Here is a 19,264-nt window from a genome sequence, read left to right on the forward strand (position 1 = left end):
AATATCAGGTCTCTGGCAAAACACGCCTTAACAATATAGCCCAAGTATGCTATTACAGTATGCTTGAAAGGAGTCAGACCTTCTGGCTAACCTTTCCCCATTTCACACTCTCTCTCCTGAACAAAATAGAGCTTTCACTCTTGGGCAAGTAAACACACTGTCTCTGGACCAGGACGCCTCCATCGACTGGCAAGCAGTTAGGCCTGCAAGCCAGGTGGGAGGTGCCGGGTAACCATGGGCTGATCACCTGCGGGAGTGATCCACGCCAAAGCACCGCACCCCCACAGCTCCCAGAACTCTGGCCTTTCTTGGATAAACTGACTGGCCTAGGAGCAGGCCCCAAAGTCAGGAACAAGACTATCACTCCCCCAGGACATCTCCACAATGGGAAGCCAGAGGCCCCCCAGGCATCAGCTCAGAAACCCACAATGCTCACCAGGACCATCAAGAGGTCCAAACATCTGAGGGTCAGCCCTCATGAAGACAACAGAAACACAACCTGGAGAGAAAAGAAACAGGGCAGAAAAGGGAGAAACTGCTCTAAGAAGAAAGTACTACATGCATGAAACAAAGGCAGTGTGTCTTAAAAAAAAAAAAAAGACAGAAACAAAAGAAACAAATGATTTTCAGAAATTTAAAAAAAATGACAGGAGGGAAGTTAAGGACCATGATCACATGATCATTCAAAATCCTATGGTACTATCTAATGCTTTCAACTACACGTACATCATGGATAAGAAGAAAACTAAAGGAAAAATGCAGAAGAGCTAACATACAACACATACAGATTTTGGCTGCCCAACTTCTTGAAAAACAAAATATTCTTACACAAAAAGCAGGATGGAATGTTGGAAGATGAGAGGGCAAAAGCAAGGATGGAGAACAGCTAAGCATCCTGATGAAGAGGGAGGGGCCAGGAGAGACCGAGATGTATGACAACACCACTGTGGTCATCACCAAGCAGGATCTGGCCTCTGCGTAGAAGCAACCCAGAGAGGACAGAGTGCCAGAGAGTGCCAGGGGGCTCAGTCACTGCGGAGTCCTGAGAGAGAAGAAGATTCAGCAAAAGGCTAAATGGCAGTGGTACTAGGGGACCAGACCTCCCTAAGCGCAAAGTGAGGGAACAGACAAAGGCAAAAGGTAATTCCAGGTGCCCACTGGTCCTGCCCTGTTTCTGCATCATCGGCAGACACTGACCATGCCGGACACAGCCAGCACTGAGAACGCAGAGACAAATGAGCCCAGGCCGCAGGCCCCCGTCTACGTGTCGGCATGTGGAGCGTGGCCTGGCAGTAAGATCCTCAAGCAAACACCAACCTAGGCTGAGTGGAAGACACCAATCGGCTCAAGGCAATGGCCAAAGCTGCACAGGGATGGACGAGTAGGGACTCAAGCTTTCTCTAGCAGGAGAGAATGTGGCAAGTAAGTGGAATGGCATGAAAGAAGCTTCTGGTTAATGCAAAACAACAACAAAAACATAATATGAAGAAAACGCAGGTCTAATATTGTGGCCCTAAAATATTTTCATACGTCTAAATACATAAGCTTAAGGTAGAATCTAAGATGCATTACACGAGATAGAAGGAATGAAATAGTAACTCAGAATCACTAACCTTGACTGATGTGCAGAGTTTCTGCCATTACTGGGTCAATCTGCAGGCGGGACAACAACTGCCTGTGTTGCATTCCTAGAACATAAATATCACAATTTCACTAAAGCTTAAAGCACAAACAGCAGCAGCACTGGGATGACGGGGCAGAGCTGCATCCTGGTGAGCATCCACAGAGCCCTGGACGTTAGTGTCAAAGCCACCTGGCACACAGCAGACACAAAAACATACTTAAATCCCGGGCATTAATCATGCTGAATTCTTAAAAGAAAATCATTTTTTAAAGCCTTGAAGCTTTAACAGTACAATTTAACAATTGCAGAGCAAAGGCAAAAACCACACTCAACAATTTTACGCAAATGGAGACAGAGACCCCCTGTTCCCCTCCGTGGGGCAGCAGTGTCCTGTGACTAGAGATAAGCCTGCAGGGTCAGGGTAGGTAAAAAGTGCAAGAGCCATGGAAAGGTGCCTTGTAAAGGGAACAGCAATGCTGGCCTCCAAGACTGGCTCTAGCCAAATGCATCATAAACACAGTATGAGTGCTAACAGTAACAGAGCTTTCCAGTTATCTGAGCATGGAGTTGCCTAAAGACAGTTACAGCTTTGGATGGATGGGAAAACAATGAAATACAACATTTAGAAAATCTGTACTCCAGGCTTCTATCAGCAAAGCATGAACACTGTGATTGCCTATTTAAAAAGCATGCTTAGCTACAGAACTTCTTATCCTGTTTCATAGGTTCTTACGCTAACTTGGTTCATACACAAGGAAGCACCATGGTACACAAGGTTAAGCCACCTCTAGGGATATCTGCATCCCATATCAAGCACCAGTCAGCATCCCACGTGTTCCTCTTTCAGTCCAGTTCTCCACTCCTGTGCCTGGGAAGCAGCACGTGATCATTCCAGTGGCTGATTCCTGCCAACTATGCAGGAGACGGCAGTGCAGTTCTTCGGCCCTGCTTCAGCACAGTACAGCTCTGCTGCTGCAGACACTGGGGGGTGAACCAGCCGACAGATGATCTCTCCTTCTCAATCTACCTTTCAAATAAATGGATTTTTAACAATTACTTTTGTTGGAAAAGCAGGTTTAGAGAGAGGAAGAAAGCGATCTTCTACCCACTGGTTAATTCCAGCCATGTGGCCGCATGGGAGTGAACTATCAGACAGAAGATCTTCCTCTCTGCCTCTCCTCCTCTCTGTACCTGCCTTTCCACTAAAAAATTAAAAAAAAAAAAAATACATGATGCTAAAATTCCCGAGGGCAACACTAGCACGCAGTTGGTGAGGTTGCACCTGAGTCACTGGCTTCTTGAACAGTCGCTGGGCTGAGTCTCGGTTGTCCCACTTCCTATCCAGCACCAAGCCAATGCCCCTTGGAAGGCAGGGGAGGTTACCCAAGTACTTGGGGCCCTGTCATCCATGTGGAAACACCGAGAATGCTCCTGGCTCCTGGCTTCACTGCGCCATGGCCACTGTGACCACTGAAACAGCTCTGTATCTGTATGTAACTCTTTCAAGTAAATAAATTAAAAAAAAATTTTTTTTGAACATACATAACGTAGTATGATGCAAATTCAAAGATATGGCGACAGAAGCCAGCCTTGATTTGCTATTAGCATATTAAATGATTCCCACTCTGAGTTTTCAATTTTCTGATACTGTCCTTTAACTTTTTCCTTTGATGAAATCCAAGATAATTGTTACTTTTTGGGTGCTCAAGTCTGTTCCACTGATGTCTTCAATGTCTCTTTTTGTTGTTGTTGTTGCTCCTAAGATTTATTTCATTTTTACTTGAAATTCAGAGTTACGGAGAGAGAGGGAAGGAGATCTCCCATCTGTTGGTTCACTCCCCAAATGGCCCCAAGTGCCAAAGCTGGGCGAGTCAAAGCCAGAGAGCCAGGAGCTCCGTCCAGCCTCCCACCCATGTGGGTGCAGGGTCCAAAGGACCTAGGCAATCCTCCACTGCTTTCCCAAGGCATCAGCACGGAACCAGATCAGAAGTGCAGCAGCCAGAACACCAGACAGTGCCCATATGGGATGCCAGCACCATAGGTGGAGGTTTAACCTACTATGCCATAACACCAGCCCAATAAGTTTTGAAACTAGAAATAAAACCTAGAAATACTTTCTCAGGAAATTCAGCTATTTAGAGCCACTTCTTTACTTCAGTGTCAATTTTAGGACCAATCTACTGATTTCTGCAAAAATTCCATATGGTATTTTAACCGAGATTGAGCTGAATCAAAAATCCCATGGGGGCGGGGCGCGTGAGGGCAGTGCGACGTGGCCTAGCAGCTAAAAGTCCTTGCCTTGCACGCACCAGGATCCCATATGGGCACCGGTTTGTATCCTGGCTGCTCCACTAACTTTCCAGCTCCCTGTTTATAGCCTGGGAAAGCAGTCGAGGACGGCCCAATGCACTGGGACACTGCACCCGCGTGGGAGACCCGGAAGAGGTTCCAGGTTCCCGGCTTCGGATCGGCGCGCACCGGCCCGTTGCGGCTCACCTGGGGGGTGAATCATCGGACAGAAGATCTTCCTCTCTGTCTCTCCTCCTCTCTGTATATCTGACTTTGTAATAAAATGAACAAATCTTTAAAAAAAAAAAGAGTTCCAGAGGACAGTTGACAAAGCAAAACAGCCACACGAGCACCATCTACAAACCAGCCGACAGTCCACAGAGGAGCCCCAAAACCAAGGCCCGGAAACAGCCCTCTGCCAACTTGTGCTCTGCCCACTGCGCTCAGCCCAACGCTACAAGGCAAAATAAGTGAAGACCCTTCCCGGAGCCTTTAACATAAACATCCTTCCCACAGTGATTCTGCGCTAAGTGCTGATGGAGTCAGTAAGACTAGAACACTGGGCACAGAAAGGTTAAGATCAGCAGGTCAGGGTCGCAGCTTGGATGAACGCTCCCAGGTTCCCATTCACGGCACTACACTGTTCACTGCTCTCCGTGACACCGCAAGTGGGGCCAACACGCTGCTGAGAACCAACCCTGTGCTACAGGTACCTATGGGGCTGGCACTCCAGCGCCTCTCAAGTAAATAAATTGATCTATTCATATAAAACAAAAAGGTAAACTGTCTCTCCATGTATATCATCATGCATATTTTTACTTTACACATACCAAACTCAAAATGAGGGGCTTCCTCCTGCAGAAAGCAGAGCCATGGACAGATGAAGAGGGGACTTCCCTCATCTCTACTCAATCCAACAGCACTGTTCATGAAAATTATCTTTCAGGCATGGCGCAGCAGCCTACTGGCTAAAGTTCTTGCGTGGCTCGCACCGGGATCCCATATGGGCACTGGTTCGTATCCGGCTGCTCCAGTTCCCTTACCGCTCCCTGCTTGTAGCCTGAGAAAGCAGTCGAGGACGGCCCAAACCCTTAGAACACTGCACCCGCATGGGAGACCCCGAAGACACTTCTGGCTCCTGGCTTCTGATTGGCTCAGCTCCAGCCACTGTACCTACCTGGAGAGTGAACCAGGAGATGGAAGATCTCTCTTCTCCTTCACTCTATAAATCTGACTTTCCAATAAAAATAATAAATCTTAAAACAAAAAAGCATCTTTCACAGTGCTTCCAGTCCAACATGACTGATCATACAGTTCCTGATGTATGATCGATCATTCAACTTATGATTTCCTGACATCACAACAGTGCACAAGTAACCACATTCAGCAGAAACCACGCTCGCGATCTTTAACTTGCACATCCTCCCAAGTAATACATGATACAAGACTCTGGGGGAGCCACAGCCCCCAGCAAGACAGCAGCATCCTGCATTCCCTGAGAGAAAGCTCAATACTTAATTATAAAAACAGGTGTTAAATAATACCATCCAAATGGCTTCAACCTATGTAGGTTAAGTAGAATCAAGTGCATGCTCAACAGTATGCTCCCCACAGGACAGACTGCTCGTGACAGGACCCCATCATAAGCTGAGACGCTTCTGTGCATGTAGGTTCATTCTCTCTTAATAAGGGGCACACAAAAATGACGACCTTGAAAAGGCTGTAAAACTTCCCAGATTCCTCATGTTTTCATACAGATCAGTAACAATGTATGCACATAATAAAATATACTGATACATACATTTAAGAATTACACGGAAATTGTTTGCTCCTTCATGTGAAAGAAAGTCAGGAGAGAGATTACAACTGCCGAGATTTCCATCAGCTCTGCAAACCACTTGCATAAACACTAGTGAGAGCAAGACAGCCCCAAGGAGCCCTGGGAAAATGCCAGAGCAAGCCAGCAGTGACGCACATACCAGGCAAGCAATATTGACAGAACTACTATTACACACAAGGAAAGCAAGGAAGGGACTGTTCCAAACACTTAGCAATGACACACAATTCCTGCTCAAGGAGTTAATGTTATATAGTGGGCAGCAGGTATCAATAAACCTCAAAAACTAATAAAAAGCACATTAAAACATAACATCTTCAAGTGGACATACAAAAACCCAAGGGTTTTTTTTGTTTGCTTTTTTAAGGATTTAATTTAAGGCATTCCATCAGTAGAAACAATCCCCAGTTAAACCAATCCAGAACCAGGAGCCTCTTGCAGGTCTCCCATGTGGGTTCAGGGTCCCAAGGCCACACTCACTTCCGGGGAAAACATGTGCTAATCAGAGGGCGAGCAACGAAGCAAACACAGAATCTGAAGGAAACCACAAAGTGGAAGAGAAAAGAGATTTCTTAGAAAGGAAAAAAGCTTTTAAAAAAATTTCTTGGGCTCAGCACAGCAGCCTAGTGGCTCAATCCTCGCCTTGATCGTGCCAGGATCCCATCTGATCCCTTCCAGCTCCCCGCTTGTGGCCTAGGAAAGCAGTCAAGGATGGCCCAAATCCTTGGGACCCCGCACCTGCTTCGGGCCCTTCTCAGATGGGGCTCATCTCTGACAGGAACTCCAATGCAACTAAAAGGCCAGTTCCTAGCAAACACGTGGCCATATACCCATCCAACCTTTGGCCTCTTCCATCACAAAACTGGGCAAAGTCCCTCCCAAATTCCCCATGTTCTTCCCAAGTTGGCCGATTCGTAAGTTACATTTAGTATCCACCAATTAGACCGTTTTCTTGTGCTCATGTTCATCATTCATGGGACCAGCATACAGTGCTGCACAACAAACTCCAAATTTGTTTTTCAAAAATAACATAATAACATTTGAAACTTGGAACAAATGACACATTTCAGAAGGAATGAAAAAAATGTATTCCAACTTTAAAGTGTAAAACGATGAGCATACATATTTTAAGAACTTTGTATCTGAGCAGAAAAACAATCTCAGGAAACCAGAAACAACCCTGACAGGAACAGAAACACATTTAAAACTAGTGGAACAGGACTGTGCAGGTCCATAGGCCAAGCAGCAGAACTGCCTAAACTTGTGGTATTAGCCATGGGCAATCAAGCAAAGGGACAGGGTCTCACCGAAGAGTCACACAGTGTGAGTCACGCTTGGCAAGTTACACAGGAGCTGGTGGAGCTGCATGAAGGGATGAGAAATAAGATGCGAAACGATCAGGGGGAAACCACCTGCTTCAGTAGGCACAAGGAGACAAAGGAAGGCCACTAAAAAACCTAGCAGGTCACAGACAGGACGCTAAGAGGAAAGATTTTAAAATAACCAAGATCTAAGGGCCCAGCGCGATAGCGTAATGGTAAAGTCCTCGCCTTGAATGTGCCGGGATCCATATGGGCGCCGGTTCTAATCTCAGCAGCTCCACTTCCCATCCAGCTCCCTCCCTGTGGCCTGGGAAAGCGTCGAGGATGGATCAAAGCCTTAGGACCCTGCACACGCGTGGGAGACCCGGAAAGAAGTTCCTGACTCCTGGCTTCAGATCAGCACAGCACCAGCCATTGTGGCCACTTGAGTGCATCATCGGAAGATCTGTCTCTCCTCCTCTCTGTACATCTGCCATTCCAATAAAATAAATAAATCTTTAAAAGAAAAAAATACCCAAGATCTTAAGTCCAGAATTAGAGCAGGATCAATAAAAAGGTGAAAAAAGATCGCAGAAGTGTGTGTCTCAAAGTGGAAATTTTTTTTTTTTAAGATTTCTTTATTTTATTACAAAGTCGGATATACAGAGAGGAGAGACAGAGAGGAAGATCTTCCATCCGATGATTCACTCCCCAAGTGAGCCGCAACGGCCAGTGCGTGCCGATCCAAAGCCAGGAACCAGGAACCTCTTCCGGGTCTCCCACACGGGTGCAGTGTCCCAATGCATTGGGCCGTCCTCGACTGCTTTCCCAGGCCACAAGCAGGGAGCTGGATGGGAAGTGGAGCTGCCAGGATTAGAACCAGCACCCATATGGGATCCCGGGGCGTTCAAGCAGAAGACTTTAGCCGCTAGGCCATGCCGCCGGGCCCAAGGTGGAAATTTTCTAAAGACCAGTGGAACTCTTATTAATTACAAAAGCTGGTGACTGGGTTCAAGAGCTTTCATTCTTTCCATTTTTGAAAATGCTGGGGCTCGGCAGTGTGGCCTAGTGGCTAAGGTCCTCGCCTTGATCCCATATGGCTGCTGGTTCTGGTCCCGGCAGCTCCACTTCCTCTCTATCTCTCCTCCTCTCAGTATATCTGACTTTGTAATAAAAATAAAATAAATCTTTAAAAAAAAAAAAGAAAATGCTGAAAATTTCTATACAAATTATCTTCTTACCTTTTAAAATGTATAGTAGCTGTGTAATGGAGACTGTCATATCTAGTACATGTCATTTAACTTCAGGGCATTATAAATTTCTATTTTTCTATTGTTGATTTTGTATCATGACTTTGCATTTAAGGGGATGTATAGCAGTTGTGTAATGGAGACTGTCATATCTAGTAACATGTCATTTAACTTCAGGGCATTGTAAATTTCTATTTTTCTTTCTATTGTTGATTTTATATCATGACTTTGCATTTAAGGGGATGTAGAGTAGCTGTGAAATGGAGACTAACATCCAGATGTGAGGATGTAGTGTGGTATGCAATTCTGCTTCCAGACAAAGATGGACTTACAATGAAACTGTTGACTGTATGTTGACAATAGGATTCTGGACTCTCTGCCATTGTCCACGCCCTCAATGATGGACATATGACTGAGTATGAAGAACTATATGTTAGTAATGATACAGAGGAACTAGGTTGTGGGGAGGGAATTGGGGAGCGGATAAGGGAATATGGAACTGTATCATAAAATGATAGCAATAATAAAATGTAAAAAAAAATTAAAAATAAAATAAAATGTTTCTGAAAAATATATGTATATAGAACATTTCTCATGGTACCGCTCTCATTTTGTCTGCGGACCTAACATAACTGGTTTTCCACAGGGTAACTAAAAATGCTTAATGCATCATTAAGAAAGTCTAGCCAAGAGTGACACAGAACGCTTACCTTGGCCTTTTTCCGTGTTCTCTCCTTTCATTGCCTCGTCTTTCAGGGGGGCACTCACTCTGGGGATCCTGCCTTGCCCCTGAGCCACTTCCAGCAATTCCTCCTGAGAGGGTCGAGTTCTGGGAGCCACTGGAAGTGTCTGCTTCTGTGGGACTTTTACATAAAGTAAACAAGGTGAGAATGCAAACACAGAAACACATGAAAAACCAACAGTAAGCCTGCTGCGTCAACATCAGCACGGCTCGGGTTCAGACCAAGAGAACCCCAAGTCAGTGCAGACATCCCCTCACTGTCTGACAGCATTTCTGAGCAGCTACCCACACATGGGTAACACACTGTGCATGCATTTTAAGCCAAATACCTTGAATTCAGTATTCTGTAATCATGTTTTGAGGCTTGCTACAGCACTGGTATCTCATATTGTGCAATTTCTTAAAACTTTGGGGGCTTGGGCTCAGCGGCGTGGCCTAGTGGCTAAGGTGCTCGCCTTAATCCCATATGGCCGCTGGTTCTAATCCCGGCAGCTCCACTTCCTCTCTATCTCTCCTCCTCTCAGTATATCTGACTTTGTAATAGAAATAAAAAATAAATCTTTAAAAAAACAAAAACAAACAAACAAAAAAAAAGCTGAATACACTACAACTGAACAATTTAAAAAAAAAAAAAACTTTGGGGGCTGGTGCAATAGTTCAATTAGCTAATCCTGCATGACGTGCCACAGGGTAACGGTAGTGCCACAGAGCTCCACATCCCATCCAGCTTCCTGCTTATGAACTAGGAAAGCAGTGGAGAATGGCCTAAAGCCGTAGGACCCTGTAACCACATGGGAGACCAGGGAGAAGCTCCTGGCTCCCAGTTTCAGCTTCAGATCAGTTCCGATCACTGTGGCCACTTGCGGGAATGAACCAGCAGATAGCGTGTCTGTCTCTGCCTCTCCTCTTTGTAGATTTGCCTTTCCAATAAAAATTTTTTTAAAAACTTTAAATAAACAAAAAATAAACAACAACAGAAAAAAAAAACAACCCTTGGGGAATCTCCAACTATTATCATGGTGGGAAATTTCAAGGTCATGAAAATCCTCTAAATTTTGCATCATTCTCAAGAAAACTGCTGACCAAACACACACACACACACACACACACACACACACAGTGTTGGCTTTGCCTGATAATACTTATTTTTTTCTCTATATGCCAGACCTGTCTAGTTTTATATTCAAGGTCCAATTAGCGATAAGAAGAAAAACAAGAGGACAGACGAGCATCTAAATAGATTAGTTTAGGAAGGGAGGTCAAAACACACACACATGCAAGAATCAACAAGCAGAACAACACTGTGAGAGCTTTCACCAAATCCTAAGCTACATGTATGAGTAATTGTTACCAAAATTTTCAACTTTGTAAGCACTGGTTACAGCAGGTGAGGCAAAGAGTGCAGTTAAATGACGACACAAAATGGCACCTATCAATTGGTTCACATTTCTGAATGAACTTCCTGTAAAATGAGTTTCTGTGATACCTTTACATTCACTTGTGAAACAGTTTGGGACATCCATTAGGACAAGGCCAGGAATATCACAAATCAGTCAATTGTTTTTCTTATATTCTATAAGGCTTCACCTATTCATACACACGTTTTAAACAAATTTCCCCCAACTTTAGTCAGTCATCATTCAGATCTGCGCCTCTCCAGCAATCACAAATTCCTTGGTGCTCAAAGAACTGTATCCCACCAGCCTCTCACTTTAAATCCTTTCTTCTGCAGAAGGACCCTCCGCTGCCCTTGGCACCTGACAGGAGCTCTGGCTCTCTGTCTAGTCAGCTGAGCTTTCTCAGTGGTTCTAGAACTCTCTGATAGCACACTTGAATTACCTGTGGAATAATTAGTTGTTTTTGTTACAGATTCTTGAGCTTCAGATATGGCCTTCAAAATTAGATTCTTGTTAGCTTGTTTAGAAGGTGGAAGGGACGGTCTGAAAGAGTTAAGAAACGTTCCAGTTGTTTGTGTCAGTCGCCTCACACTGCCTCCGCCACAGCCTCCTCCAGGTCCTCAACAGGCAAGCTGTAGTTTTCAGGAAATGCAGACTGGACCTTTCAGCTTTTTAAAATAATCAATCTAGGGCCCGGCGGCGTGGCCTAGCAGCTAAAGTCTTCTCCTTGAATGCCCCGGGATCCCATATGCGCGCCAGTTCTGGTCCCGGCAGCTCCACTTCCCATCCAGCTCCCTGCTTGTGGCCTGGGAAAGCAGTCGAGGACAGCCCAAAGCCTTGGGATCCTGCACCCGCGTGGGAGACCTGGAAGAGGTTCCTGGTTCCTGGCTTTGGATCGGCACACACCGGCCACTGCGGCTCACTTGGGGAGTGAATCATCGGACAGAAGATCTTCCTCTCTGTCTCTCCTCCTCTCTGTATATCTGACTTTGTAATAAAGAAATCTTAAAAATAAATAAATAAATAAAATAATCAATCTAAATGAACTATTCCCCCCCACACACATTAAGCTTTTAATACTTTCTGCAATACTCTCCAAAGTTAATGATTAACTCTCACTAATGTGTAATTAATCAATGTAAGGTATTCCTCAAAAGCCCCTGGCAAAGCTTTCTCCCTTATCTCCATGATTACCCCCTTCCATCAGGCCCGGAGATTAAGGTGAGGCAGGGTCGGGTACCTCCTCTCGGGCTTCGCAGGCACCGACACGCTGCTGGAGACACTTCCTGTCCGGGAGCCGTAGTCGTCCTCCTCCTCCTCCTCCTCTCCATCAAGATTGAATTTTTTCACTTTAACAACCGAACTCACCACAGGCAACTTTCTTTTCCGAAAGTTTTCATCCTGCAATCAGAAATTGATTTACCTAATTGTGAAAAGTAAAGGTTTGCCACCACTGTTTCATCTCAATCATATTAAGAAGTCACTGGGCACTTGTTTCGTACTAAAGAATCTGGCTATGCTTAAAAGTCTATCTTCAGGAAAAACAGAAATCAGAACTTCACATTCACTTTATAAACTTTTGGAACTGTTGAGGAAACTAACAAAATGGAATTACTTAATGGCATATTAGTAGTTATCATCAACAATCTAAAACTAACCAAACACCGCAAGGGAAAAGTACATTAACGCCAAATGCCAGAAATACCAAGCTCCACAGACGTGATGTAAAGTATCTCCAGGGAAGCGGGTACTGTGTGCAGCAAGTCACTCCACTTTCGAAGAAATAAATCAATCTTTAAAAATAAGAGACAGGCACCAAGCTGTTGCCTTTGACAACAGCATTCACCTGAGTGCTCGTCTGAGCCTTGGCTGCCTCACACCCAATCCAGCTCTCTAACAAAGCTCTTGGACAAAGCTGCAGCAGACCGCCCCAGCCCCTGGCCCTAGCACCCTCACAGGGGAGGCCAGGACAGAGCTCCAGGCTCCTCCCTTCAGGCAAGCCCAGCCCTGGCTGCTGCATCTGTTTGAAAAGTGAACCAGCTGATGCAAATTCCTTCTCTCTCCTCTCTCTGCCACACTGCCTTTCAAATAAATCAACAAATTTTTTTGAAATACACATATTAAGAAAGAGAATCACCAGAAGTCAGCTTTGGAGAAGGAAATCTGGTGTCATTTGTTGAGTACCAATAAAATTAGTGTAAAACAAATCTTGCTTAGTTACTTTAAATACTATTTAGCATCCAAACACACCCATTTCCAGCACAGCAAGCCAGAGTTACATACAAACCTCAATACCCACTTTTTCTGAACTGTTTCTGAAGAAAGGGCTGTAGGTTTCTTGTACTTCTGGCTCACACAAACGTCCAGCTTCGTACCCCTGACTGTTCTGTGCACCAAGCTGCTTGCTCACATGCCCACTGCTTGGCTGCTGCACTTGCTGCAGCTGCAACCTGTTCAAATGAGCACCACTGTCAGCACTGCGACTTGCAGGTGGCCGGTAAATTTCGATAGAAGGACGAGAAGAGCCGTACGTAACAGTCACTGTTGGCTTTTTCTGAGATAAGGAATTCTCCTGCACAAAATTGAGGTCCTCATCAATCAGGTCATCTGGCTCCGGCTTGATATCAATCACGTCTTCAGAGGGCGCTGGCTCCCTCAGGGGCTTCACCGTTGACATCAACCGGGTTGAAGTTCCATCATCGCAAGTCTGCCTATTGAAAAGTAACACCAGATAAAACACTTTACATCCAAATCTTCAAGAATGACAACTTTAAAAGGCACTAAAAAAGTGGATATTGAGCCTGGGTCAGCAGCCTAGTGGTTGAAGTCCTGGCCTTGAATGCGCTGGGATCCCATAAGGGCTCCAGTTCATGTCCCAGCTGCTCCACTTCCCTTCTATCTTCTTGTTTGTGCTCTGGGGAAGCAGCAGAGGACAGCCCAAAGCCTTGGGACGCTGCACCACGTGGGAGACCCAAAGGCTCCTGGTTCCTGCCACTGAGGCCACCTGGGAGTGAACCAACACATGGAAGATGTCTGTCTGTCCTTCTCTCTGTAAATCTGCCTTTCCAAGAAAATTAAATAAATCTTTAAATTGAAAAAAAAGTGGGTATCTCCATCATGTATTCCTTTCAAAGTTACTGATTCTACATCCTTACTTTCAACATTGATTTCCCACATTTGAGACAAAAGACACACACTGAGGTCTTACCGTTCCTAAACACTGCTTAGAATCACTTCCCTGTAAAGCTAAGCAAACAAGTGAAACACACACAGACTGCCGTGGACGTCACACTCACAGCCATCACGCCCTGCCCACGCAGCACTCTGACCTGACATTAGTGCTTTTCTGCTCCTGGGAACTTGCAGAAACTCTGGAATCTCTTTTCTCAGATCTGCTGCTGGGAACGGCCAGAGGGGGAACGGTAGCTTCATGCCTCCTCTCCTCGGCCCGACTCGCGCTGCTCTTGGTGGAAGGCACGTTACTATCAAAGATTTTGGTATCTGAAGATTTCAGACTAGACTTTAGACTAGACGGTTCTGGAAAAAAAAGTGAAACATAGTCTTTTTAGTTTATTTATTTAAAAAATTTTCTATGCTCATCATCATTTCCAAAGCATTACATGTTTATTTTTAAATTGCTTTATTAAAGATTTATCTGGGCCAGTCCAGTGGTTCAGTAGCTGAATCTTCACCTTCCAAGCTCCAGGATGCTCTAGGAGCGCAGGTTCGTGTCCTGGCAGCTCCACTTCCCATCCAGCTCCCTGCTTGTGGCCTGGGAAAGCAGTGGAGGACAGCCCAGAGCCTCGGGACCCTGTATCCTCACTGGAGACTCAGAAGGAGCTCCTGGCTCCAGATCGGCTCAGCCCCGACCATTGCAGCCACTTGGGGAGTGAACCAGCAGATGAAAAATCTTTCCTGTCTTGGTCTCACCTTCTCTCCATAAATATGATCTGCTTTTCCAATAAGAATACATAAATATTTTAAAAATTGTCTATTTTTAAAAAGAGTTACACAGAGAAGGAGCAACAACAGAGAACTCTTCAATCTGCTGGTTGTCTCCCCAAACGGCCGGAGCTGAGCCAGTCCAAAGCCAGGAGTCAGGAGCTTCCTCTGGCTCTCCTACATGTATGCAGAGGCCCAAAGCTCTCAACCATCTCCCACTGCTCTCCCACCACAAGCATGGAGTAGAATCAGAAGTGGAACAGCCAGGACCTGAACTTGCAGCCATACGACATGCCAGTGCCACAGGCAGAGGCTGAATGCACCACGCCACAGTGCGGGCCCCTATTGTAGGAGATCTCTAAAATAATAATTAAAATCATCAATCACCTCAAAGATTATTTGAGAATAGAGTATACACTCAAATTTTTTGAAAATTACATATATAGTGTATTTGTGCATATTCATGCTATCTTCTACAGTATTAGTTTTAACTGAATATCAGTCACTAAATGATTTACTCAACGTATTATTGGCGAACTTCAGTAATTCTCACTAACAAAACCCCGACAGCCCCTTGAGGCTAAAGCCTTGCCCGCATCTACAACCAGCTCCTTAGCCCTGCACCACCTCCTCACTGAAGTCATTCTATTTGCTGCTCTTTAATTCATAAACCTTGGTGCTTCCTAAAAAGCTCAAATGAACCACTCTTTGGAAAATAAGTTACACTTTTTGCCCCCAAAAACAGTGTAAATAATTTTAAAGACAAAAGAAACATGTACTGTTGTAAACTGGAATGTCCCATAAAAATCCAGTCTTACCAGTTGTAACAGATCGAAGTTTATCCAATACACCATGAAGCCTAAAAAGGGAAAAGAAAAGCCTCAAGATTTTTATTTCAGCTGGCACTCTAAATTTTATCACATTTACAACCAGATAGATAAATATTAGTAAATGACATTGAAATTAACTGCTTTCATTTCTTTAAAAAGGCTTTATATGAGTACTGTAGAAAAATTATTTTTTTGGTTTTTTTCTCTTCACTGTTTTCAAAATCTAGCCTCCAAAAACAAAACAAAGGATTAAGGACAGCAAATGACAACAGAATTTTTGTCAACAAAAAGTTATTTTGTTTCCCAGGACTAAAAGACTCAGTGCAGTTTATAGTAAAAACAAATACCACAAACATGTAAGATCGTTACTACAATTGTTCAATAACAGTTTATACTTCTTACTTACATATTTTCCTGGACTTAATCCTGGGGTAAGTTATAAGTCACATCAAAATATGCACTATCACTTTACTATAAATATTTTCAGAATTAATGTTTAGTCAGGTGACAGGCTTGGTTACAATAAACTCTATTTCGACACACACACATGGAACCAATGTGCCTGAGAGCCCTTCCAAGAGCCTGCAGCACCAGACCAAAGCATGCAGAGGCCCAGCCACTGTCCTCAGAGGACAATGACCAAGTCCCCAGGGAATCACAACAAACCAAAGTGCCCAACAGCGCCCCAGACATCAGCAAGTTAAACAGCAACTGATTAGCAGGCTGACAAGTTCAATTAAAATTCAGTTAATGCTCTGATATCAACAAGCTGTCTGAAACATGCCATCATCTGAGGAAGGATCTGCTAGGTCAGTCTCCCATCCTAGACCAGCTGAACCCAAATCCGAAGTGGTCTAATGGTTGAACCAAAGAATTGCTTACCAAAAAAAAAAAAAAAAAAATGCGTGAAACAAAAAACCGCAGCTTAAAAAATTTATTTCACAATAGTAATTTCCCAACCAAAATCAGTTATTACTGATTTTTTCAAGAGATAATTTATTTGGAAGTGAGGAAGGGACAACAAATATTATTCTATCCAGTGATTTCCTCCCCAGACATCCACAAGTACTGAGTTGCAATCAGCCCAGGCCCAGGCAACAGGAACTCACGCAGGGAGCGGGGAGCCAGGCTCACAGTCAGCATGTTAAAGGAAGCTGGACTGGACACAGACAGGACCCGATACAGGCACTCAAACACAGGATGCAGACATACAGGTGGGCCAAGCAGGCCCTCTGCTCTGCTGCAACATCTGCCCCTTTTTCAGCCAGTGAGGGAGGCACTGTCTGAATAAACAGTAACAGTACACTAGTTTATCCAGACAGACTGCGTATGACAACATTTAAGGACCACTTCATCCTATCAGCATCCTTCAAAATTGTCAAGCCTGGAGCGATGACTCAGTGGCTTAATTTAACCTTACAAGCCTCAGGATCCCCATATGGGCATTGTTTTGTGTACAGGCCACTCCAGTTCCCATCCAGCTGCCTACTTGTGGCCTGGGAAAGCAGTGGAGGATGACCAAAGCCTTGGGACCCTGCACCCACATGGAAGACTCAAAGAAGCTTTTGGCTCCTGGTTTTGGACTAGTTCAACTCTGGCCATTGTGGCCATTTGGGGATGAACCAGGAGGTGGAAGATCTCTCCCTGTCTCTCCTTTTCTCCGTAAATCTGATCAGCCTTTCCAATAAACATAAGTCTTTTTTAAAAACTGCACAGTAAAATTACAAAAAAAAAAAAAAAAAAAACTACCCGGCACAGTAGCCTGGTAGGATAAAGTCCTCCCCTTGCATGCCCAGGATCTCATATGGGTGCTGGTTTGTGTTCTAGCGGCCACGCTTCCCATCCAGCTCCCTGCTTGTCGAGGACAGCATGAGGCCTTTGGACCTCGCACTTGCGTGGGAAACCCGCAAGAAGCAGCTCCTGGCTCCTGGCTTTGGATCGGCGCAGCTCCAGCCATTATGGTCACTTGGGGGTGAATCATTGCATGAAGATCTTCCTCTCTGTCTCTCTTCTCTACATATCTTTCAAACAAAAATAAATAAATCTTAAAAAACAAATCTTACGCTTTGATTGTATATTTCCAATGACAGGCATGTGTGGTTTTAAAAGGGGTATTCACGGGCCCGGCGGCATGGCCTAGCGGCTAAAGTCCTCGCCTTGAAAGCCCCGGGATCCCATATGGGCGCCGCTTCTAATCCCGGCAGCTCCACTTCCCTTCCAGCTCCCTGCTTGTGGCCTGGGAAAGCAGTTGAGGACGGCCCAACTGTTGCTGTCCTGCAGCGATGGACTTGGTGCACGGAGCCAATAACAACACGCTTGGACTACTGACTGATGATCAATAGCCAAAATTTATTAGGGGCAACAGACTTTATATGCTGAGGGTCATACAGGATTAGGGTAGAGATACTTAGTTCATCAACAGAACCATCAACTGTTTCTATGCCTCAGTTTGGAAGTCCTTTTGCCTTGTATATTACTTCCCACTCAACTGTTCCTATACAAAAAATTCTCATCAGGTATACAAAAGGTAGCCGTACAGTTGTTCTCATGCAAAGGATATCCAATCAGTCACACACAAGACATCCATTCAGTTGTTTATCATGAAAATATTGTCCCATCAACTGTAATCCTATGCTCGCTGACTACGGTCACAATGTCCTCCTACACCCAACACATTGGGACACTGCACCCGCGTGGGAGACCCGGAAGAGGTTCCAGGTTCCCGGCTTCGGATCGGCGCGCACTGGCCGTTGCGGCTCACTTGGGGAGTGAATCATCGGACGGAAGATCTTCCTCTCTGTCTCTCCTCCTCTCTGTATATCTGGCTGTAATAAAATGAATAAATCTTCAAAAAAAAAAAAGGGGGGTATTCACAATTAAATTAGTTATATCTGAAAACAGTTGCTGTGATGGGCATTTAGCTCGGTAGCTAGGATGCCACCCTGCCACACCCCACAGTGCCTGGGTTCAATGACCAGGCCCAGAAGCAGTAGTGACGGCTCAGGCATCACAGGGAAACTCACACTGAATTCTTTCTGCGCTTTGACCTGGATCAGCCCAGGCCCCTGAAAAGCATCTAACAAGTACAGCAGCCAACAGAAATGCTCCTTTGTCCCTATGCCTTCCAAGTTAGTTTTCAAAAGAAAAAGAAGGGCCCGGCGCGATAGCATAGTGGTTCAAGTCCTCGCCTTGAAAGCCCCGGGATCCCATATGGGCGCCAGTTCTAATCCCAGCAGCCCTGCTTCCCATCCAGTTCCCTGCTTGTGGCCTGGGAATGCAGTTGAGGACGGCCCAAATCTTTGGGACCTTGCACCCACGTGGGAGACCTGAATGAAGCTCCTGGCTCCGAATTGGCTCAGCTCCAGCCGTTGCAACCACTTGGGGGAGTGAGTCATCAGACAGAAGATCTTTCTGTCTCTCCTCATCTCTGTATATCTGACTTTGCAATAAAAATAAACAAACAAAAAAGGGGGGGATAAATAAATGTAAAAGCTCACAACTGATACATACTAGCCACTCTTACGTGCTAGGCATGTCGACAAGCATTTTACATCACCCAATTCTGACATTTTTATAAAGCAGGTAATTTGCTGTTTGTTTCACGGTCAGACAAACCCAAGCAAGATGCAAGGCAATGGCAACCGAGCCGCTGGATGGGACAGGCTGTGCTCCCCCAGCTCACGCTCAGCTCCTCTCACCAGTAAAGCTTCCTCCCAGACACAACGGTTCTGCTCGGCTGTGCTAAGCCTTGGCTTGAGGTATACACATTCAGAAACGTACCACACGGTGAATCGAATTGTGTTGTTCCCTAGAAACAGGGACAGGTCCTCTGTCATTTGGTCCTGACTTTTCTTGTTGGCCACCATCACCATTATGTAATCGGGAAGTTCTTCATCTATTCAAAAGGAAAAGGGCATTAAAACAGGTTCTGAACATTTCCTTCTGCTTAATGTGCTCGAAAATACAGACGTAGCCTTAAGAATTAGTATCTCAATTCTGTAAGAGTTTTGTTTTAGTATTCGGTTATTTGCAAGAGACACAGAGGGAGAGAG

General features: G+C 45.0%; 1 protein-coding gene across 3 annotated transcripts in view; it reads right to left on the reverse strand.

Annotated features, from left to right (window-relative positions):
- Window positions 1-19,264, reverse strand: part of ZC3H14 (zinc finger CCCH-type containing 14) — a 38,734-nt gene that overhangs the window by 11,867 nt on the left and 7,603 nt on the right. For 2 of the 3 annotated variants that reach the window (XM_058655310.1, XM_058655312.1), the window contains exons 3-10: window positions 18,993-19,107; window positions 15,201-15,241; window positions 13,770-13,977; window positions 12,740-13,151; window positions 11,681-11,841; window positions 10,883-10,983; window positions 9,012-9,164; window positions 1,614-1,688 (exon numbers count right to left, since the gene is read on the reverse strand). In XM_058655310.1, the coding sequence (XP_058511293.1) occupies window positions 1,614-1,688; window positions 9,012-9,164; window positions 10,883-10,983; window positions 11,681-11,841; window positions 12,740-13,151; window positions 13,770-13,977; window positions 15,201-15,241; window positions 18,993-19,107 (1,266 nt within the window). The remainder of the gene's footprint in view (window positions 1-1,613; window positions 1,689-9,011; window positions 9,165-10,882; window positions 10,984-11,680; window positions 11,842-12,739; window positions 13,152-13,769; window positions 13,978-15,200; window positions 15,242-18,992; window positions 19,108-19,264) is intronic. The other variant, XM_058655313.1, reaches the window with a different exon arrangement.

Source organism: Ochotona princeps, chromosome 26 (genome assembly GCF_030435755.1).
Source record: "Ochotona princeps isolate mOchPri1 chromosome 26, mOchPri1.hap1, whole genome shotgun sequence".
Taxonomy (NCBI): domain Eukaryota; kingdom Metazoa; phylum Chordata; class Mammalia; order Lagomorpha; family Ochotonidae; genus Ochotona; species Ochotona princeps.